The following is an 18,616-nucleotide window of genomic DNA, read 5'->3' on the forward strand; positions in this document are numbered from 1 at the left end:
CAAGTGTCTGCGCACTTCACCCCTTATACCGTCAATTCTATCTGAGCCCACAGATATTTCCTCGACACACTATATACTCGACTTCCTAAATTCGTATCCTAGATTAAAATTAACTTAATGTATAAGGTGCACGGGAGAGGGGATAGACGATCACAGTATCTCGTTATACGGTGGAGTTTTGTCAAGTAATGTGACTTGGCATTTAGCAATGACGTCATCAATCATGGCTGCCATTGGCTTCATATGAACATAGGTTGCATAGAATGTAGGAAGTCAAGCAACTGTCCAGTATGTAATCTGTGCCCATACAAACGCGTCGCGCCGCGACGGGCCTGCGGTCCTCGTGCGTCAAGCAAGCGTGACCAACTAAGTTCTAGTGTCCATCTTACAACTAGTACAACTTAGGTGATTTCACACTGATATTATTAACAACAAAAACCTAAGTCAAACTTTGTTTTCTTAGTATTTTATTCCTGCTGGTTTGGCAAGAAAGTATATAGTGAATGTAATAAAATGTCGCGACTATGAATGTACCAATGAGAGCGCAGACCCATCATGAGGCCCTACTGAACGACAACACCATCCTCCGACCGATTGTCAGTGCCGTCGCAACGCAACGCACTCGTTTATTTGGAAGAAGCGGAAATTTCAACGGATACAGCGCATGCTCGAGTATAATGCTAATCACCATCGATTAATACAAAACTATCGAAGCCTCACGCTAACCAGTTCGTTATGTTCGAGGGAGTGTTACATGCATCTGTTCGTAATCGCGCCCGACGTCACACAAACGCCCACAAGACAAAACCAAAAGCTAGTGTCTCCCAGCCCATGCTAACCACTCACCTTTTAATACACTTATTCTAGTATTAACGGAAAGTTCCCGTACATCCTACCTATACCTCGGTTTGACGTAACAAACTATATTACATCTATAAGCGTTGTCTAGCTACGCCTAGCGGTAGTTACAGTAAGAAAGCTATATTATGTAACTATAGCGGCTTAAGCTCATATATTATTATTTATACATGCAGTATTGAGTTCGACACGAGATAAAAGTGACATCTCGGTATTTTTCATTCACTTTTATATCATGTCGTATTAATGCTACTTTAGTACTAATCTGCAATAATAGCTAAGCTTATGTATGTAATTATTTGTTATGAACTCACCTTTGGAATGTTTGCCGTTTGACGTAATTGTCCCGCACGTACTCGACGATTTGTTTCTGCGTTTTACCGCTATACCTATAAAGAGAATAAGATGATTTATATCAAGCTGTCAAAGAGATTATTGTTGAAGTAATAATTGATTTAATTGTAGATATCAGACAACTTTGTTGGTCACTTAATCGCTCTAAACTTTATGTGGGAAGTGTTCAACACAATGGTCAACACTCAATTTCTAAGTAAACGATTAAACTAACTACTCACTTAGTAACTTCTAACAAGTACATATTTACTCCTTTCTAGATATCTTCTTAGTATGTATTTGATGAGAAAGTCAATGTTTCAATTAAAATAGGAAATTTTAAACCTCCTGCACATATATAGGTTGCTCGAAACAACATGTTAAACTACATAGAAGTTATAGACAATAATCGGTAAGCAATGAACTCCTCGTAACTTTGAATCAAAGTGAAAAAGTAGTAAGATTTACAAATGGTACTTGTGAGATGACAGCAGATAGAAAAGTATGGATGGAGAAATATACCGCGCCGACCCCAAAATTAAGTAAGGGCAGCAGGATGATGATGATGAAATAAGTTTTACAAATCTCTTACCTAAACGAAGATCCTCTAGATATGACCCTGGTCTTAGCCCTGGGTTGTCGTTGCACACTGGAACATCGGAAGAAACCATGGTTCTCCACGCATTTCTTCCAGAAATTCTTGCATTCGTTCCGACCGTCGAAGAAGAATTCTACCACATCGCGGTAGTAACCCTGGTGGAGAAAGAAATGAAATATTTATTATTTTTATTAGTTTAAACTTACTCTTTTATAACTTTACGTTTACAAAAAAATTTGAGAGGATTTTTGACAATATGTTTTTCCGATTTTTTTTATAATATTGTTGTAAATATTACGAAATTAAACAGCATTTATAAAATTCGATTTTAAATAATCATGACTTCCCCCAACCCGGTATGGGTTCTTAATTTTTTTTTATCAGTATTGTTAGATAGACCATTTATCGCGGATGCTTTGAAGCTTTTTATCTGGATGCAATTAAAGATTAAAATTCTCAAAAAACTCGACTAAACCCGCTGGCAGAAGCTTGTTCAAAATCGAAAAGCACACTCACACTAACATAACCCTCCGGATGTAACTTGATAAGGAACTTTTTCCTCTTGAACGAGATCTTCCGTATCTTAGCCCAACTGAAGGTGTTGATTTTCGTATAGTTTTGAAACACTATGATGCCTAAGTGCGCTACTGCGAGGTTCAGTGGAACTCCTTCGTGGTCTTTCGCTGGATGCATTTTTATACCTGAAAAAGGGCATAAAATATTTGATGGTTACTTAAAAGATATTATTAGATTACGTAAAATTGTAGTCTCTGTAAATAAATCTATACTAATATTATAAAGCTGAAGAGTTTGTTTGTTTGTTTGAACTCGCTAATCTCAGGAACTAATGGTCCGATTTAAAAATTTATTTCAGTGTTAGATAGCCCATTCATCGAGGAAGGCTATAGGCTACTTTTTATCCCGGTACGGGAAGTAGTTCCCACGGGATGCGGGTGAAACCGCTGGCAGAAGCTAGTTGTTAATAATTATATTCTGTCCGAATACTAAATATTTTTATTTATTGGAACTACAGAAAAGTATACTATGATTGAAAGGTAATTCTACAATCCAACATCAAGTATTCTATCATATTTCAGTTAGTAATAACTTTCGTAACTGTTAACCAAGTTACTTAACAAAAAGTTTATATACAGAACAGAAAAAAAAAATAAACAAAACTTCGTACTCACCATAAAGTTCACATCTCCTCGCCGTTTCTAATAGATTTAAGTCTGCCTCCGCGGGGCTCTGGCCTCTGCAATAAAAACACAACAGTCAAACTCGTCTGATTGGTCCAATAACTCGGATTATAGTTCCTCAAGATTGTTTCCTTTGCTTTGTTCCAATTTCAGTAACAACTTTTGTTTTGCGAATAAATACATCTTGGATCGCGAGAAGCGCAAATTAATTTGGTTACCAGCAAATTGCGGATACTAGCTAAGGTCGTCTGGAAACTTTTTGAAAATTCTTTATGAGCGTTCAAAATTTACTTAAGAAAGGTTAAAGTGTGAATCGAGCATGATTTTATAATGCAAAAAGACATGAGAAAACTATTCTGTACTATCGATTCTATAATTGGCCAATCGATAGAAACCCAAGGTTATCGAGTTAACCACCGAGGTTTTGTAGTGTGTAACTTACAGATGCTTTTTATGGTTTTCCATGATCCGCCTCTCGGACTCCGAGTCCTGTCCGGGGAAGAACTTGTAGCCGCTCAGGTAAGTGTGGTCCGGATAGTCTTCCGGCACGAAGTCGCCACATTCCGCTAAAAAGTGTTTATACTAAAAGTCAGTTGCAATCTTCTTTAAGTCTTTGATTCATATATGCATGCAAGAAATCTGACACAACCAGATGATTCGCTATTTACGAGGTGATATAACAAGGAACTACCGGCTCGACTCGAAAATAACAAAAGAAGACCAGTTTTATACGATAGTATAATAGACTTTTTGGTCGTTTTCCAATTATTCTAACCTGTATATACTTCAGCGACTTCCTAAATGTATGTCACAGCTTCAAAATCAGCTTCGTCAAATATACCACACCGCTATGAATAGGATGTAACAAGCTACACTATTATACATGGTGCTACGAATACTAACTGGACGTTAATGCAGAAGCCACCGACACAGCTCGCTATTAATATGGAATTGTTGATGATTTAGGTCAAACCACGTAATTAAAGTTGTGTTGTATGAGGCTAGCGAAGTTTGTGAGCTCCATATAACTTATAAGGTCACTCGTTGTTTACCTACTCTTGAATTTTGTAGTAGTACTTGTATAGGGGATTATAGAATGGCGGTCGTGTGAACATCATTTAGACGTATGTCTGTGGTTTTGCTTAATATATACTCGGTTTCTGTGGTTATGAATAGAGTGTGAAACAATACATGTAGCAATATTTATTTAACCTTTCATTACCATTGTTTTAGCTGGTTGTGTCCTAATGCAGGGCAAAACCATTCATACTTAAAAAGAGTTATATGTCCCACCTATTTAGATTTATCTTAGCTGTACCACAAGAAAATAGGCAGATATCACTTTCCCTTGCCAACATAATGGGCTCAATTTTAAGCCATCCAATAAAAAAAAAAAAATCCATTACATTTTCCCTTTGCGATCCCATGGGCTTAAAAATTTCCTCACCTTGTACAATATAGCTGGCCATAAGCGCAGCGGTGTTCTCATTGCACTGTATACAGCCGGTGGCCAGGTCTTTCTTCACTTGTAGACAGAACAGGTACCGAGTGAACTCCTCCTCCAGTCTCGCGGGGTCTGATGTGTAGAACTTGACGCAGAAGCGTAGGTTCGGTTCTAACATTGACAGGCCCACTTGACGACACATCGGCTTTTCCGAGTCTAGCCAGTACTGGTGGAAGAAAAATTAAATAATGCAGTCATTTCAGTGTGATCGGTCCCTGTTTGAAGATACAATCGAAAAGAAAATAACGACAAAGCTGATAGGCGACAGCAAAATTATTGAGGTAGGTCAGGTACATGATTTCAGATTAATCGTGCATATAAGCAAACTTTAAAGAGACTTCAGTAACCAGAAACACTACATGTGTTTGTTTGTGTAGCTAACGACATACGCAGATCAGTCTTCGAAAAGAACATACCCATCCATGTTTAACCTACTACACTGCTTACTGATTTCACAACACTAGAAAGAACTACGCTACGGAATATCTTTTCACGATTCCGAACACAATACAAAAGTTTTCAAGCATAAATGTTATTTAGACCTCATTGTATTCGTACTACGGCTAACATAGTAGCGTTATAAAAACAAAGCTGGCTTCTTGCTTATACTGTTACATAACGTGGTCGGTTATACTCTTTATTTCCCAGTGATCATACTCTCTTTTGTGGCAGGGGTACTAAATCCTGAAGTATAGTAATGTTAAATCAGTAACCCACTATTTTCGGATTAAGTTTATACTTATTTCATTCTTTAATCTTCGTAATAGTTACAGTCAGGAAAACCTGTGATCACCAAAATATGGATGTTAAACTAAAAAGACTTTTTCTAAATCCCAACAGATTTTGCCGGTAAAACGATTGGGAAGGGTTCCCATAGAATTGCCATTGTTCAATTTATACGTAAGAGACCCATTAAGGTCCGTCAATCATGAATTACGCATGAAGATCCTTTTTCACCATTATTCTGTGAAAAAGAACTCTTTATTTTTCAAATGTAAAATCAACGGTCTGCTCCTAACCACAAAAGCACTACTTAGATATTTGCGTTATCCAATTATAGTTGCACTCGATTCTACACCGAGTAAGGTTTCTAGAATAACGCCTGACTTCACATAACCTAGCGTATTATGTATGACGTGAAGTGGACGGCCACATTTTAAAATTGAATATTTTAGAAAATATTTTCTTTGCTTTATTTTATTCATATGCATTTATTTTACAAACGTGTGCTCTCAAGTGAGGTCACCTGACCTGTCCTTTGTAAAGGATATATCAATAAGGTCAGTGTCTGTCCCCCCCGGGGCAGCTTCAGGTGCTTGCACTTTCCTTTGGTTTATAAATATTAGTCTATTATTTCATCTGAAAAACTTTTAACAAATATTTGAGAAGAATCAAATTTCTCTAGGAGTTGATGAATAGTTGGTAAACATGTTTAATCAGATTATACTGGTTAGTCTAAAACGTATCTTCGTGTGCTACTGGGTATGACATATCTAGGTTTTTCGGCTTGATGCTAAATTTTCTACCACTCCCCAGTACTCACACTGTACTGTAACCCACAAAATTGATATAAATCCAGATTACTTACCCATATCTTCGTACCGCTGGCATCCTGGTACTCCAAGCCGAAGTAATCCGCTTCCAATAGGTGTAGCTGCCGACATACTTGGTCAAATAGTACCCTGCCTAGCGCCTTCGACTGAAACAAACAAAATATTTCATTAAAGTAGATATTAAGTAGCAACCAGTATAATGATGCAAAAAAAATATATTCAAAAGGATATTTTCAGCAATTCCACTTTTTCTCTTATGACTGATAATGCAAGATCAGATAAACATGAAATGGGCTAATTACGGTTAGTTTTGCTACTTTATCTAACGATGACTTCATTTTATAAATCCGTAGGTATATTTCTTATGAACGATTGAATGATACGGACCCCAACGAGAACCTTGATAATGATCGGAAGGACATCAATCACTAGAACCTGTCAAGCTTCGAAGCTCGACATATAAAAGGACTCCCGGATACCTACCTATGTGACTAGTATATAATGGGTTACATTATTCCCACGTAGCCTAGTTACAGACAAAAGCGAACAGACAGATCGAATAGTCATTTACTATGCCATAAGACTTGACACCAAAACTATAGGAATTGGTTGTCAACTACGCCTAAGTAATTAAACCTTTCCCAATTTTCAAACTAAAAGTATATTTTTGGAAAAGTTAATTAATTTTGCACTGTATTTTCTCGTTTTTCATACCACCAAAAAGGTTTGGACCAAAATGTCGAACTAATAACTTAAGAGTCATTTAAAGTCTTCTTAAATCCCGCCGTTTTTATTGCAGCGTCCTATTCCGTTTGTACGGTTCGCCATGGAATTTAGACGAAAATAAAATGGGGAAGACGGCTTTAAGGCTTTTTACTTCATCGATACAAAGGAAGGAAAGTAACCCTATCGCCTTCCATTTCAAGTTTGGCTTTGGTACTTATTTTCAGAAAGTTTTCAGACAAGATTTTTCTTCTCTATGGCATCAGACTCAATTAAAAAGGCTTTGAAATGGTGTTGCCATACACAATGATTAACGTGTGCCAAACAATAATTAATATAGCTCCAAAACGCACACAAGCAGATAAATAAGGAATACGAGTATCTATTTACACATTTTACTTACACAGACTTATTTGAACGTATTGAACAAACATAAATCTGAAGCTTCAAAGCCGAGTAAACAAATAGTGGTAGCAAAAGGAACGTATTGAAATCGTATGCGGAACCGTAGTAATAAGCAAATAAACATATCCTTCACTGGTTTCGCCGTTTTTTCCTTTTGAATGAAATGTACGCTATAGGGATACAAATAAACGTTCGGCTCAGTTCAAGCTTGCGTTGTTCAAACGTTACGTGTATCTTATCTTTAAGAGTGGACTGAAATCAAAATGGATTGCTTTTCAGACTGACAAAACAATGTCCCATAATATGGGACATATCTATTCAGTTTTTGTTTCAGTGTTGTATTCAGTATTTGTGTTTATAAGAGTATGCAAACCAAACAAGATTCAATATTCGTCTCGAGTCATAAACCATTTTCCTATCTCGATCCTATACGTCATCTCAGGACTATAAGCTGCTTACTTCACAGTTTACAACAGCATGAACGGGTAAATCAATATATTCGTAATGTTATACGCCTATCGCGTTTCGCGTTGCTCGTAACTTAAACTTGGTGTATAAAGTTACCCCGTGTTGACAAACAAGTGTAGCCTAAGTTAAACAGCAAGCTAACATAATCAGACGTCTTTGTTATTACTTTGTCGTTTCGTAAATGAGAGTTTAGTGAGCACTTGCTTAGATTTTGTAGGCTTCGTGTTGCTGAATGAGCCTGGAGTTTTTGACCTTTGTTATTAATTATTAGAAGCTAGCCTTCAATGGAGCTTTGTAATAAACTAAGTTATTTTTGTTCACTTTTAAAAACTTTGTTTTCTCTGTATAAAATCACTGGTACTTAATCTCCCACTTGTGAAACTATAACAAAAATTATAGCCCACGTACAGACATATAAAAAAGGTTATAGTGACCCTAAATAATAACGGCATATTTTATTCAAGGACGACGTAGTAAAACGAACAATTCCTAATACAAATGTTGACTGAAATCGGGTGTTCATAGACGCGTGGGCGTCCCCAGTACGCAATAAAACCCCCTTATAGAATTTACTACAAAAACGTAGGTATCTTTCAAAGTATCTTCTTTGTTGAGAATCCTTACTATAGATAGATGAAGCTACGATTAGAATTGTTCAACATTTTGATAACAACACTCAATGGTTCATTGTAACTCCGATTGTTTAGATTCCAGTAAATAAGAATGTGTACACCTTAGAACCTATTTTGATCCACGGCTCCGAAAAAATCCTTTATTTTAGACAAAATAATTGGGTTTTATTACGTTTTAAAGGCTGCTTTGAGGAAAGGACATTCTTACACTGACGACGGTACATAAACTCACGATAATTCCCCAAGGGGATGACTAAGTAGAAACTATAGGACCGTCTGCAACGACAACGGCGTACTTACTTCATTTATTTTATCCTCGTTCATAGAACCGTTTAGTCATACACCTGAGCTTTTTAAAGGACATCAACAAAAAATATACCTAGATTCTAGTCTTCTATCGTAGGCCGTACTAGCTAGCTAGAGACTGCTCTAGCCTGTTCTTAGCTTCGTAAAACTAGAAGAAAACTTTGAGTGACCTAATTATACGTAATTGATATCGATGAGGTTGCCCCATAAATTAATATAACATTCAAGAGTATCCTCGTCCCCTTGGTATGACGCTACCGACCTCGGGCACCAGTCCGTTAACGAGACAGTTCGTCGGGCCGTGTACGAGGGGACTACACTCCGTAATATAAATAGTTATTGGTGATTCGGTTGACATTGCTTGGATCAGCGTCGCACATAAAATAATGTGGATCCTGCTTGAGGCAAATGATAATAAATATTATCCGACCCTTGAATATTTTTCCAGATTGGGGATTCCAATGTTAATCAATGTTGAGACTTGGAATATAACGGTATGAGGATATTACTGGATAAAACCTTATGTATATAAGGTTACGTAGGTTTATTCCTATTTTTGCTTCATTGCACTTCTGATCTTTATCATCATCATATCATCTGACTCTTTTTTGCTGCAAGATGTTCCTTAGCTCTACCTACACCATATCTCCATAACGACAGGTCCTAAACTCCCAGGTACAATTTGACCTCTGAGAAAATAGGTAAATAGTCGTTATTCACTTTAAAGTCGGTAAATTATTTCTTTAAAACAATAATAGGCGTATAACCTATTTACTGCGTGACCTACTAAACTCTTATAAAATCAACATACACCTACAAAAACGTTCGTTTTCCTCGAAGCTCTTGCCACGCCTAAATAACTTGTAATCCTCGAGATCAAGCTAATGGAACCGGTTAAGAACCAGAAACAGAATTTTAGATGAAAGATAGATCATTTAAAGAATGCAGGTAGCAACAATAATGATACTAACTTGACAATAGACCGCAGTTGTAGAATGAAAAGTAATGAAAGAAAATAAGATCACGTCCAACAAAACACCATCAAACGATTACGTAATCCAATCAGACACAAAACAAATAGCCTCCTATTTACTTTCGGAAGTATTTTTTCTTAAACTTCCTACCGTTTACCCCAATAATGTGGTAACAATACATTAGTTAGAAGCGACAGGGCAGGCATAACAATAGCTGTTTGGCCTAATAAATCACTATGATAATCTTATTTAGTAGTGCGGAAGGAAGCCTCGGCCGTGAGCTGTAGTACTCATGTCAAGTACTAGATCTTTTAGTGCGCATTATTGTTGCAACTATGGGCTTCGATTCAAATAGCCTACCCAATATGGAAGTCGAAAATATAACAACAAACCAAAATGTTTAACATTAGCATATGCTTCCACAATTTCATTTGTTGCCTACTTTCATTAAAATCAAGGAAGGTAAAGCATTTCAAAGCAATACAATCCAATTATTTTCTGAAAATGAAGACGCGACTTGGTTTCCTAGTACTCATAAAACACGGCAAAGGGTTACAGAAAGTTCCAATTGCAAAAGCGGAACAATTTATATTAGAAACGCGTTCAAAGAAAACTTGTTTCATTCAACCAACTATGTCGTCTGTAGTTGTAGATTGTTGAAGTGTTCAGGCAAAGGACGAAATATCAATAGTCGCCGTTGCTTCCAGGATCTATACCTATATACTATTTTACATGTAAAATACATTTGACTCCACTTAATCCTCACAATAAATTGTCACTGCTGAAGAAATTAGATATGCATCTACAGGATCATTTAACAACTTTACCAATGAACAACGCATCTAAAAATAGACTTGGGCTAACATTGTACAAAGTCATCAAGCGAATTCCATTATTGGTTAGACCACACGTTCCTAGCGTAGGTTGACCACCACAATATGGACACTATACTACAACCAATTTTGGCAAAGATTGTTTAGAAGCATGACTAATGGTTTTGCGAGCTTTACAAATTAGATCTACGTCATCATCGAATTGTATTTGTAGACTTGACCATAAGTGGGTTTGATCATTATATCTAAACATAGTTACGTCAGTTTGGGAACTACACTTAGAAGAAGTTGGAAATCAGTTTTGTAATACACAAGGAAAATTGTACGCCGTTCAATTTATAGTAGTTTGTAAACACATTAGTTTGGAATTCAAAGCGAATATGCTTATGGTTAAAATAACATCTGATATTGTGAAATTCCTCTTAAAGAATTCAAATTGAATAGAATAATTGCAGTATGAGTCGAAGCATTCGAATCATAACATGATCAATTATTTGGCTACAAAAGCGATGTAGAATTTCAAAAACATGATAGTTTCATTTAACATACAAAATACTTTTTTATATATTTCCGAGAGCTAGGGAACGATGATATGTACAATATTATTGAGCAAAAACACGTTGGAGAAACAGCAAAAGCAGCAGCAAAAAAAACCCTGTGCACGTTCTTACTATAGAAAAAATACCCGAAGGATGTGTAGGCTGCTTCGTATCGTATTTACTATTATTCAAGATAGCTGTCTATGTTGGGTCAGAGACGTGCCTGTCGAAGAATTGAAACTTTTATGTCACTAAACACGACCAGAATATACGATCTACTTTCGCAGATAAATAATACGTATTTTCGGAGCTACCTCATCTGTCGTAAGGAAATATACTTTAATGGCACCCTTTCTATTTATAGTGCAAAGACAGCTTGGAATTTTGTCAAGTCCTATAGCAGGAATTTCCAAGCCTCTAAACATAGCCTAGAGAAGATTTGTTGATGGCTTTTAGATGATCACCTAGATGTCACAGTCAACAATGATAAACTGTTTGGCTACCGGAACCGCAACTGATTGTAAGTCATGGTATACTGGTAATACTTGGCACACGAGATGGCCACGTTGTGCCGATATTTCACAATTTGCGCGCCAAGCTCGCACATAAACTTTTCACATCGAACTCCTGACAAGTTTCAGAGAACCGAACACAGATTCATGCTGGTTTACTTTAAAAGCAAGAGTAGTTAATATTCTTTGAAAGTAATTTTAGCATAGCTCAGATTCTCTCAGACGCTCACAGTATCAACGGTACCATTAAGTTAATGCTGCTCACATTTCTTGTGCAGTTGCTGTATTGATTTTATTACGTGGACTGCCTTTGGAGCAAATATCCGCATTGAAGCAATATCTCTGTAATTACTAAAGGTCCACGTTACAATTTCCGAAGTATCAGGACCACAGTGAAGTGCCCTATTCTTAAAGTAAACAATTAGGGCAGCCCGGTTTATTTTTGTTTCTGTTTATTTATGGACTCGTAAGGCTCCAGCTATGACGTCAAAGGCTAATGTTGGAATTTGTGCCTTATCCCTGATGATATAAAGTTCATGACGTACTTAGTGAACTTAGCTAAGAAAATCGTTATATTGTTTAAACAAGGTTTAAGGGCATTTTCTTAAACTAGGTCTCCTGTGAAAATTTGTTTTACAATCCATTTAATAACCCTTGTGAAGAGTTTTGTTATTTTTAGCTATCTACTTAAAATCGAATTTATTACAACTTATTAATCAATAAACCATATCATGATTCCATTCACAAACATCGCTATATCGAAAGCGGAGGTGAGAATTCACCGCAGCATAACTTTTCAAATTGGAACACAAAACACGGAAATGACCTTACTCGGATCCGAAAACTCGAACGAGAAAATAATAAAATAAATATTTAAGTCAGTCAAAAGAGTGTACGGTGAGCAGCTTCTCGTGTCAAGTGTGTAAAGAACCCCGGGACCCGTGTCAAGGTGCGACACTTTGACGACCACGTTCCGCAATGTTATACGAAAAAACATCTCATCTTTTGTCAAGAGCAAATGATAATTTTCCAATTTTTGTTAGAGATTGGTTAGGTAATCTATCTCAATGAAGAACAGGAAGAATATGATGAAGAAAAAAAACTACTTTTTGCTAACCACGCTTGCGACAATTCTGGTACTAATTTAGAAGGACGTATAGATGACATAGTATAAAGAAAGATGATGTAAAAATTCAGTTGTAGGATATGAAAAGCAAAAATATAAGTTAATCACGCTTGACAGAATTTTAATTACATTAAATATTCGTTAACTATTCACTGTCACCGCCAATGTAAAGCCTAATTATCCGAAACATGGTAATGGAGCACTAATAGGCGTAACAATTAATCACCAGCCGCCACGGCGTCAATTATAAGCGAAGCAACAGCGCCACAACACCACAGCGTATTTAGGTCACTGTAACGTTTCCCCTTTCACGAAAACATGATTACAATTCTCAGGACACTGCTGATAATGATTAACCGGGTTTTCAGGTGAATTCATCAAGTACCAAAACAAACAAAGCTGTGGTACAAACGAATTGTATCTAAAGTTACGATTCAAGAAATTAGCATAAATTCGTTGGCCTCCTAATGTTGCACTAAATTGCCTGGAGCGGGAGACGGCAAGAGAACAATAGACTCATTGAGGCAATCAAAACTGCCTGGCTCAGGGGTTCCACGATAAATTTCTGGCGTAACGCCAGCCGGTTCACAGATAAGGGTTGACACAAACATAGATTAAACACGGCGGGACCACTGCACGATTTTTTATCTGAACAATCATGACGAGAAGATTAATAGCTTTGTTGCTTGATACATGTGGTCTGCACCCAGGGTCAGATATGATATAAGAATAAAATAACGGAATTGAAACAAAACCACACGAGGCCGTGCCGGGAATAATTCTATATGACAATAAAACAAGTGTTTGAAATACTCGTAAAATGTATATTGCAAAAAGCACGTAATTAACGAAAGTATAATGTAACTCTTTACAATTTACATCAAATGGTATTTTTTTAACACATCACGTGTTATCGAAATCATAACAACGCAAACTGTGAGAGCCCTGCCAAACAGCTGTCTAAGTATTCTATCAATTTTTACTCTAACTGAAATACTTTTGTAATATTTCGCTTGAGTTTGAAAAGTTTAGTTTTCAGTTCCAAACAAGTTTCTAGAAGAAATTCAATGTTCATTTTTCAATGCCTTGTTTTAAATTGAACTCGTTAAACCGTAACTGATGCTAAAACTTGGCATGGAATTTAGACTTACATATGTATGAAAAATATACACTGTGAATGTATGCAGGAACAAAATTAATTATCAAAAACATGAAACCTTCAACTGGGAGAAACACCTTCTCTAGCTTAAATAAATTCAATAGGAATAATTTTTCAAAGAAGTCCAACAACAAGTAGGTACAACATACTAGATATCAATTTCCAAACGAACCCGAACATAAAACGTCTAGTCTAGAACACGTAACCCAAATTGTGTACCCAGAAAACAATATTTCGAGAGATGGAGGAAAAGAATGTGATATTACAAGTTTCGCTGCCGAAAACAGATATGAAGCAATGGATATTTCTTCGGTTCTACTTATTCAGTTTATGTGGAATACCAACCACATTTGTTGCGGTTCATATCGTTAAAGCAGAGGCTATATTAAGCTTTATGTCAATCAATAGTGGTCTTACGGATTTCTGGCTAGTGAATGAATGTGGTAACGTTTAAGTGTAACGTGCCCATAAAGGGGATAGATAGCCACTTATCTACAAAGACGCAGCCAAGAGCGCGGCCTCACGATCGACCCAAGTGTTTGGTTGTCAGCGACAAAACGGCAGTTTAGTGGAATCGGAAGTATCTCAGTTCTGAACAGCTTAAGCTTAGACCTATTGTGCCAGATTTGAACATACTCGTTCATCTTTTTTAATCGCTTCTGTATGAGATCATCTCTTCAACACGTGACAATAGGTCTTCGCACAGTAGTCACCAATAAGTTATGGAGTCAACAACTATGAATACTACAAAGAGAATGTAGGCACATATTTTAAGTGCTTTCTCGGTACATTTTTCATCGTGCCCCACAAGGAAGAGAATCGTGAACGATGCACACGACCCGGCGACGACCTGTCTGTCTACATAATACAAATCGTGCGGACCCAACAAACGGGGCATGCCATATAAAATTGTAGTTATTGTATGAACGTCGCTATAGGATACTGTCTTTTAAACCGATCTGGGACTTGAGTTGAATTCCAATAGGACTTGGGTAGGATTACTATAGTCCTATCTTGAAAAGGGTTTAACCTGGTTACAATATCGAATAGTTTTCGGATAATACAAAATATTTTATTGGTACCTTGGGAATTTAGTTTGGCACCATTTTGTAGCTGAACTGAATTACATAGGGTAACTATTTTAAACAGTCTAGGCAGATAAAAGCAGGCAAAGCCATTTTTTATTATAAAACCAGATTTTCCTATGGCTTAGAAAAATACGTGCATTCCTATGAGTACTAGCCCTCACCAGTGCAAACAGGATATTATTATTGTAATAGGCTTGTAGAAAGTACTTATGTATGTACTGGCACAAATTACCTACGTTGTATTGTATCTGCTGCACGCAACGGTTGTTTGTTTGAATAACGCAAGATACTTTGTCTCGAAAGTAAATGAGGTACAAGGTATTATTGACACTAACAAGGAAGTATCCTGGGAAAATTCTAGCACAAACTGATTTTAACCAACCCATAAATTATTTTGTTATAATGTAAATGTTGCCAAATACATTTATTTTAACTTAATCGGCATCATCAATATGGATGTTAATCGATTATTATTACCCAATATAGGATACCTCAGTTTTATGTTTACTTCCTCCGAAGTTCAGCCATCAAAGCAATATATTCATAGCCCAGACCTTTCATTCGAAACCACTTGCCTCAGAAAGTGGTGCGATATTCCAACCCTTAAGCTGGGGTCCTTTCAGCGAACATCTCATCGTTATGTCCCATTCAACGTTACGACTGCTGCGGGAAAATAAACAGCTGATTCAGTCAATGTACCCATTCCATTCAAACATCAGTATGGAAATAAAGACTTCCCCTCTGAATAAAAAGAAAAATATTCCACCGTTGGCGATTTTAACAATTTTGGAGGTTCAAATATGGAATGTGACGTCAGCTTCAGAGAAACATAACTATTCCATTGTACAGCAGTTACGTAACATAATGTTCAAATAAATGTTTGGAGCTACCTACACGCGCGGATTCTGATGTCACACAGGTGTCGCCTGTTAAGATGAGCGATGAGTTTCACCGCAAAATAATATATTCGTATTACCACTGATGCTACATTGAGCACTTAAATATATTTTTATGGCGCCCATTTGTTCCAGTCCACCGATGCCGAACTTTTGAGGTCAATTAATTTGGAACAGTAGCTTTCAGGGGAATATTTAAAGTAATTAACGTTTGACCGCTAATCGGTTTATAGTACATTGATGAATTACTAGATGAGGTGAGTCGATCATTTTCGAAATTAAACAAGAAGTAATTGATGGAGAGGAGTTCCCATGGCGTTCCATGGCGCAGTTACCATGGGACTATGAAAGACGCCGATATTTTCAGTAAATCGTAGGGTGCGTCCACATCTGGCTTTTTGTTCGTGCGCCGCTTCTGCTTGGCCCGCGCGCAGCTCGCGCGCGACCTAAGCGCCGCACGCGAGCGGCGCGCAGGCGGCGCGCGACGTCTGCCATCTTCGATAGTACTGAGCCAATATACGGAACTATAAGGGCGAGAACTGATTGCGCGCAGATCGCGCGCCGCTCGCGCGCCGCTCGCGCGCTCTATACGAGCTTTGCGTGAGTTGCGCTAAAGAGGCGCACCGAACTATTGCAGTGACTGCACGCGCGCAGCTCGCGGACAGCTCGCGGACAGCTCGCGATCGGCTTGCGAGCTGCACATTCGCGGCGCATTCGCCAGATGTGGACGCACCCTAATAAAATCTGCATGATTAGAATGATACAGATTCCTTTCTGTAAAACCAGGGAGGACCGAATACAGTGTGTAGGCGGCCCCTGTAAATAACTTTTTAAACCTAGCCTGGATTCGGCTAAGGCAAGGCAAGGCCGTGCTTATTTGTATCTTGTTGTAAACATTAATGTTTAAAGCAGTAAAGATACTAGGATTTAGACTGGCCCACATTTCGGAATCCTTTTGTATCTTCTCGTTTATATTACGTGTACATTAGGGTGTCCCAAAAAAATCAAAATCATTTTTTTTTAATGCATACCCTCCTATTTTTTTCCTTTTGGTCCAAAACTATTATAAATAAAATTTTATGATGGTAGGACCACGGTAACCCGTGCCGACTTACATTTGTATGTATGTCATACTTGCTCTTTAAGACTAACGCGTCGATGTGCTTGTGATTTCTTGTTATTTAGTGATCGAATCATTGTTTTCAAACAGCCAACATGTCACTAGACTTACGCAGTTATAAAAAGGGTATATTTTAAATTAGGGGACCTCTAAAACATCAAATGACGGGCTCAAAACTTCCGTCTAATGGACAAGTTCTGGCAGTTTCATTGTACAACTAGCGACCCGCCCCGGCTTCGCACGGAATAACAGTATTTCCCCACCATTTAATATTTGTTATTATACATATAAACCTTCCTCTTTAATCATTCTATCTATTAGAAAAAACCGCATGAAAATCGGTTGCGTAGTTTTGAAGATTTAGGTAAGCTTACAACGGGACACAGGGACAGAAAAAGCGACTTTGTTTTTATACTATGTAGTGATATTCGCGTAATTAATTTAATTGTGAATGAAAGCGTAAATCTTACTATTCGCGAATGCATTATCTACTGGGAAAAAGCGCGTATTCCAACTAAATCTTTGCCTATTGTGTGACGAAACTCGTCACCTTGTATCAAGTTTGGAGGGAAAAAAGACAAGACGTTTTTAAGCAGTGCCATCAAGACTTTTTCAGCAACTTAGGTAATTGTAATTTGTTTGATTTTGCACATGCTGATGCTCTTCAATTAATAAGAATAAATCATCATGTCCCGAGCCTTTTCCCAACTATGTTGGGGTCGGCTTCCAGTCTTACCGGATTCAGCTGAGTACCAGAGTTTTACAAGGAGCGACTGCCTATCTAACCTTCTCAACCCAGTTACCCGGAAACCCAATACCCCTTTGATGAGACTGGTGTCAGACTCACTGGCTTCTGACTACCCGTAACGACTTCCCAAGATGTTAAATGACAGCCAGGACCTAGTGAGCGCGAGTTACAGAAAGCGCGCGCCTCAGAGGACCAAAGAGGAAATAACTCTTGAAAAACGATGGGATGTATCGTTTTTCAGGGGTTATTTCGTCTTTGGTTAAATTTGTTTTTCAAAAGAAGATCTTTACGGTACCTTGTATGACAAAAACATCTCTAACTTCATTTCAGTAAAAAGCGAGCTCTTTGATCGATCGCCTAAAAATTAATGACAGTTTTCTACATGAATGTGTCCTACCTTTTAGTCAAATGCTGCTTCGTATCAAGAAGCCATTAAGAAAGTTTCAGCACTGAGAGTTAGTGAACGATGTGGCCGAAAGATCGGTAAAGTTCATGCAAGACTTTTATTGATTAATCACAGTAGATGAGGAACAAAAACAATTATTGTTAGGTACCATCCTAGAACATCGGAAAATTTATCCTGACAGTAAAAGAAACAACTTTTAAAAGAAAATTTTAACAATGATATTATTTTGCAATGTATATGAGAAGATAAAACATTATTTGGATGTATTCAAGTTTTATTTTTAGTTATAATAATTAAGATCTAAATTTCTCCATAGTAAGTCAGTACAAATTTTCATATGAAAACTTTGGCATTAAGTCGGCACGGGTTACCACTGTCTGATCGAGATAATATTTATTATAGGAGTTAATGAGGTCAAACCGAAAAAAAATAGAGGGTATGCGTACTTGAATTCGAGAAAAAAAAATTCCCCCTTATGTCTTGGGACACCCTAGTGTACATTCATATTTTCATGTTAGGATAAGATAGAGGTTTCATTTTAGAAGAAGTGGAAGCCGTGTTGGAATATTATGTAGCAAGGAAACTCAAGTCGTGCCTATGAATAATTGTCTAGAGAGTCTAGTGTCTAGAGCACTT

At 37.3% G+C, this 18,616-nt stretch overlaps 1 protein-coding gene across 7 annotated transcripts in view; it reads right to left on the bottom strand.

The window, feature by feature from the left end:
* The window catches only part of LOC110376568 (FERM, ARHGEF and pleckstrin domain-containing protein 1), a 59,453-nt gene that overhangs the window by 24,797 nt on the left and 16,040 nt on the right, over positions 1-18,616 (bottom strand). For all 7 annotated transcript variants that reach the window (XM_064034923.1, XM_064034925.1, XM_064034921.1 and 4 more), the window contains exons 4-10: positions 6,081-6,191; positions 4,436-4,658; positions 3,431-3,554; positions 2,980-3,044; positions 2,306-2,490; positions 1,784-1,944; positions 1,173-1,247 (exon numbers count right to left, since the gene is read on the bottom strand). In XM_064034923.1, coding sequence (XP_063890993.1) covers positions 1,173-1,247; positions 1,784-1,944; positions 2,306-2,490; positions 2,980-3,044; positions 3,431-3,554; positions 4,436-4,658; positions 6,081-6,191 — 944 coding nt within the window. The remainder of the gene's footprint in view (positions 1-1,172; positions 1,248-1,783; positions 1,945-2,305; positions 2,491-2,979; positions 3,045-3,430; positions 3,555-4,435; positions 4,659-6,080; positions 6,192-18,616) is intronic.

The sequence above is a fragment of the Helicoverpa armigera genome, chromosome 5 (genome assembly GCF_030705265.1).
Source record: "Helicoverpa armigera isolate CAAS_96S chromosome 5, ASM3070526v1, whole genome shotgun sequence".
NCBI lineage: Eukaryota > Metazoa > Arthropoda > Insecta > Lepidoptera > Noctuidae > Helicoverpa > Helicoverpa armigera.